Consider the following 4,947-nt stretch of genomic DNA (forward strand, 5'->3'; position numbering starts at 1 on the left):
ATCTGTAATGTTAGAAATAAAATGATTTCCTCTTGAATCTTTAGTGTCACCAACACTTAGTATTTACAGCTAAATAAATTCAATGGTTTAAACAAAAAAAGATGTAAAAGGTCAACACCTGCAATGAAAATATAGTATAGTTAATTGTAATTTATATCATAGGACTCAAAGAGTTGAGCATCATTAATTTATCATCTAAATAAACGTTACATTTACTAAAAGTGTACATAAAAGGAATGATTTTGTGTAATTCTTGATTCACAATTGTTAACTCAGAGGAGCGTATTCAAAAAAAAAATAAAAAAAAATTGAGGTTTCATCCAGATCACTTAAATGTGATCTTTAGCAAAGACTCATTAAGAGTAAATTTGGCACATATTTATCACTCAACACTGTTGTGCTTAATACAAAAATACAATTTACCTCTGGATCTGTCAGGGATAAACAGTAATAGTTTGAACCATATTCTGTTAATTGCTAGAAAAATATGGTACAAAATAATCTGTGTATCTTTTACAATACATGCAAATATATTGCACAGCATTCGTGTTAAACACCGCAATGAGTAGCTGTAAAAAATAAAAAATAAAAAATAAAAAAAATTCACATACTGGGGGAAATGTTTCCAGAGTCCGAGTGCAACTTTTGCTTCTACACATCTGGACAAATTTCTGTATGTCAAGACAGTTTCAAGTGGAAAAAATCCACTAAGAATCAAATATAGAATTTATTAGGGACACAAAAGAAAACTGCAGCTGTTGCCGTTATTTAAGGCAATCACAATGGGAGGAGCAACAGGTGCACAAAAGTTGCAAAATCAAATCAATGAAGAACTGAAAATGGTGTTATATTGACATTCCCAGTCTTTGTGGGCTTACCTCCAGGTAATACAACAATGACTGATGTCATCTTAAACAGAAATGCAAGTCGCTGAAATCAAAAGCTAAATTGTAGGAAATGTTTTCTAGAGCAGACTGCAGCCTCCAAAAGGGTTCTTACTCTTCTTGGTCCTCTGTTTATTGGGTCGTAAAGTGATGACTTCTCTGCCATTGCTGGAGCTCTGGTTGGTTACATTACTACTAGTGGTATTGAAAACGCCTTTGGAAAAAACAAAAAACAAAACTATCATTAATGTACCCAAAGTAATGAAATGTAACTAAAATGTAGCATTTAAAAAAAAGCTGTGTACCTATTTTATTGCTTGTAGAGTGGATCACCTCTGTTTCCTCTGCTGTTTGCTGTTTGAGTCTCTGGAGATATTTCTCAGCCAAGTACTTGAAAACTGAAAAGATTTTTAATTTATTACATATAATTAATAGTGCATCTTCATTTGTATCCAACTAGGAGGGAGCATTGTCATTACTTACCCTCATTGACATTCAGATCCTCTTTTACAGATGCGCGATAAAATCTCAGTTTAAGTCTTTTAGCCAAAGCTTCCGCCTCTTCACTGCAAATGAATGAAAAATAAAAATTAAAAAATCTTGGTATGTCTCTAGTTACTTTCTACTTATTACATTTTGTCTTACACATTTAACTGTAAACACATTCAGTTCCACTGAATGGAGGACTTACTTTTTTATTACAGTTTCTTCCAGGAGATCGATTTTATTTTGCACCAGGACTGTGGGAATATTTCCAACCTCCGCCTCCACCTTCTCCCTCCAGTTGTCGATGGCCTGGTACGACTCGCGATCTGTTGTAGAGAAGACTAGCACACAGGCCTGGGCACCTGCAACGCAACAACACACTCAATTGGTTTTTAAGCTGTTGACTCCCTTCAACAATATACATCCAATGTCTTTTATTATTTTAAAAATCTAGGATCTGGCTTAGAGTTGCAGTTCAGATATGTTGGTTCCATAAGTAAGGTGACAGAACCATAAAAACTGAAACGACTGAGCAAAATGTAAAAATGCACATGTATACTCTAATTTATTCAGGCGCCTTGAAATAAAATGTGACACAACTATTGAGAAGTGATGTTTAGTAACTAAAGTCTGCCTCAAACCTGTATAAATGCAACTGTCCTATGAAAGTCTCAGGGGTTTGTGAGAGAACATTACTGAACAAACAGCATCATGAAGGCATCAGGTACTGCAGGAAGAAAGTTGCTGACATAGTTAGGTTAAAAACAACATTTGAACGTCACACAAAGTTCTGTTCAATCATTGGTAAGTGGGAGGAGTATGACAACTTTAAACCTAACAAGACATGGAGGTCTGTTTGAACTGACAACGCTGTGTGCTCTAGAACATTAACACTGTGCATCACCGTGAACACATAGCAGACTGAGGAAAGAGAATCTGGTCAGAGCTGATGGGTAAATGGACAGACCTAAATGCAGCGTGACCCTGTGTTTGCCCTTGATCACCTCAATCCTTCTCCATTTTTGCCTTGCCATGAGTGTTTCATTGCTAGGCAAATCTTTTTCACCTCCTTCTCTTTTCACCGTCTGATTCTAATAATAGCTGCACTAACACTCAACACTCACTGCACAGGTAGGTTTGTTGTGTCAGAGGTGATCCAGCAGCAGGAACAAGTTGTCCAGCCCATAGCATCTTCATTTGTTAGGTATTTATTTGCAAAAACTGGAAAATCTTTCCACATTAGTTATGTGGTACTTTGTGTTGATTTTTTTTTATTCAAGGAGTAAAAAAAAACATCTGCATGAAACTGTAATACAGCAGAGGGATCTTACCTCTGTAGTAAGCCTTGGTAATGGCATCAAACTCTTCCTGTCCAGCGGTGTCCCACAGCATTAGTCGAACCTCCTCACCGTTTACTCTACAGAGGAACGCAATGAAGAGGGAACATCATGTAACTTTCAATTCAACACAGTGATATGTATTCACAGGAATTCATTAAATGATTTCAGACTCTCACTATGTGACTTTAAATGTAAATCATAGAAGAGCATCAGGGACAAAGAATGCTTACATAATCTGTCTTTCTAGAAAGTCCACCCCGATTGTCTTTTTGTAGTCCTTTGTGAAAATGCCTTTGCAGTAACGCTGGATCATGCTGGACTTGCCAACGGCTCCGTTGCCAACCACGACCACTTTGATGGCCACCTCCATGTCCTCTTCCAACATGGTGGCTGCTTTGCTTAGTTGCACTCAGTGGTTTCAACGATATGACGCAAACATGCACCAACTGAAAGAGTAAAAAAAAAATTAAATAAATAAAAAAACTAAAATGAAACAAGTTTATTTTTTTTAACATACAGGTGCTACGACAGGAGCCACACTGGAAACAATTCTGCAGTTGTGCAGTTGGTAGCTTCAGGAGTAGGGTCTTTCTGAAAAGAGTTTTTAATGTTAATACTCTGGGTTCTTCCAACAGTCCAAAAACATAACTGTCCCTTTATTGGTCTCCCTAAATTGTCCTTAGTGTGTGTGAGTACATGGTTGTTTGTCCTATGTGTGTCTGTATTGGCCTGAGATGGACCCCACCTCTCACCCAATGATAGCTGAAGATGGGACAAGCAGGTATAGAAAATCTGTGTTTTTAAATGATAGTTTCCAAACTATGTGTGACATGTTCTTTAAGCTACCGACTGCAAACCAGAGCAGATAGCCTGAGTAATTAACAGCTATCAACTTACTATGCTTAAAGCATAAAAGCAAAGTGTCAGAAACAGATATTTTTCTGCCTTATGTATGTTTACTTGAAAACTGCTAGATTTAGCAGATCTTTATTTTATATTTTTGCTTGATGTATGGCAGTCAAAGTAACCACTATGAGCAAAGTTTGAATATTTCAGCAGCAGTATAATTACTTGTTGCTTTTTTTTAAAAGATTTTTTTTGGCTCTAGTGGCCTTTATTTGATAGTTAATTGACAGGAAAGTGGGCAATGAGAGAAGGTGGAAGACATGCAGCAAGGGTTGCCAAGGCCGGGAATCAAACCTGCGACAGCTGCGTCGAGGATTAGGGCCTCCAAATGTGGGTTGTGCTTAACCCCTGCGCCACCACAACACACCTCCTTGTTGTTAATGTTATGTTTAAATATGTTTGCATTTTTCGTCCAAAACAACAATGTTGAGACACGAACAGTATGATAACCTCCTTACTGAAGGTTATCACACTGTTAGAACCTCATACCAGTCCATGCCTCGTTACTCAGTAATTGCATTGTTACATCCTGGTACAAGTCCAGTAGATGGTCAGCAAGAGAGTTTAACTTTAAATTCGCAATTCACATTTGAAAAAGACACATGAGCTGGGGGTGGGGAGGGAATGGTCCAGGTAGATTATGAGAAAAAGTCAGCCTTCTACTATACTCGCTAGTAGCATGACAGACTAAAAACTCGATTTTAAAGCTTCTACGAAACCGGGAGGCTTTTATTTTTATCCTGCTTTCTGCTCACAGGAAAGAAGTGTAAAATATCAAGTTGTCCGTTAATAATTTTTTGACAAAGCTTTGTAGTTTGTCCACCCAGCACATGTTCGCGTCCGTTTATGGGTGTTAATATAATCTAAAGTACAGGGACGTCTAATAACAAAGAATATGGAGCCCCGCTGAGGAGAATGTAGGCTTTTAACACATGATATGAGCAGTCAAGTATAGCCTATGCGTAAGGCATAAGACAATATTTACAGACAAATATTAACTGAGAGAATAAGTTGTACTTGTGGTAAAACCATATATTATCCAAAATATAAATTTTTTTGGATAAAAAATTAATGACAATCAGAAATCTGTAGTGTGTCTAGATTCTTGAAAAGTATTTCTAATTATCTGTAGCTGAAATGGCAGCTACCCGAAATAATCGGGAAAAAAAACAAACAAACAAACGGAGCAAAACACAGTGGCCCTTTTGTCAATGTTTATACTCCTGGCCTAGGGATAACATTATCAAGAAATACATTTACTATATGTCTGTGTGTGTGTGTGTATATATATATATATATTAGAGGTGTGCCGATCGATCGGTCACCGATCA

General features: G+C 37.1%; 1 protein-coding gene across 1 annotated transcript in view; it reads right to left on the reverse strand.

Annotated features, from left to right (window-relative positions):
- Window positions 1-253: 253 nt before the first annotated feature.
- rab23 (RAB23, member RAS oncogene family) overlaps window positions 254-4,947 on the reverse strand; it is a 7,906-nt gene continuing 3,212 nt past the window's right edge. Inside the window, exons 2-7 of the mRNA XM_007546163.2 lie at window positions 2,941-3,156; window positions 2,702-2,787; window positions 1,576-1,732; window positions 1,368-1,450; window positions 1,190-1,282; window positions 254-1,098 (exon numbers count right to left, since the gene is read on the reverse strand). Coding sequence (XP_007546225.1) covers window positions 965-1,098; window positions 1,190-1,282; window positions 1,368-1,450; window positions 1,576-1,732; window positions 2,702-2,787; window positions 2,941-3,095 — 708 coding nt within the window. The 5' untranslated portion in view covers window positions 3,096-3,156 and the 3' untranslated portion in view covers window positions 254-964. The remainder of the gene's footprint in view (window positions 1,099-1,189; window positions 1,283-1,367; window positions 1,451-1,575; window positions 1,733-2,701; window positions 2,788-2,940; window positions 3,157-4,947) is intronic.

The sequence above is a fragment of the Poecilia formosa genome, unplaced genomic scaffold (genome assembly GCF_000485575.1).
Source record: "Poecilia formosa unplaced genomic scaffold, Poecilia_formosa-5.1.2 Scaffold15, whole genome shotgun sequence".
NCBI classification, from domain to species: domain Eukaryota; kingdom Metazoa; phylum Chordata; class Actinopteri; order Cyprinodontiformes; family Poeciliidae; genus Poecilia; species Poecilia formosa.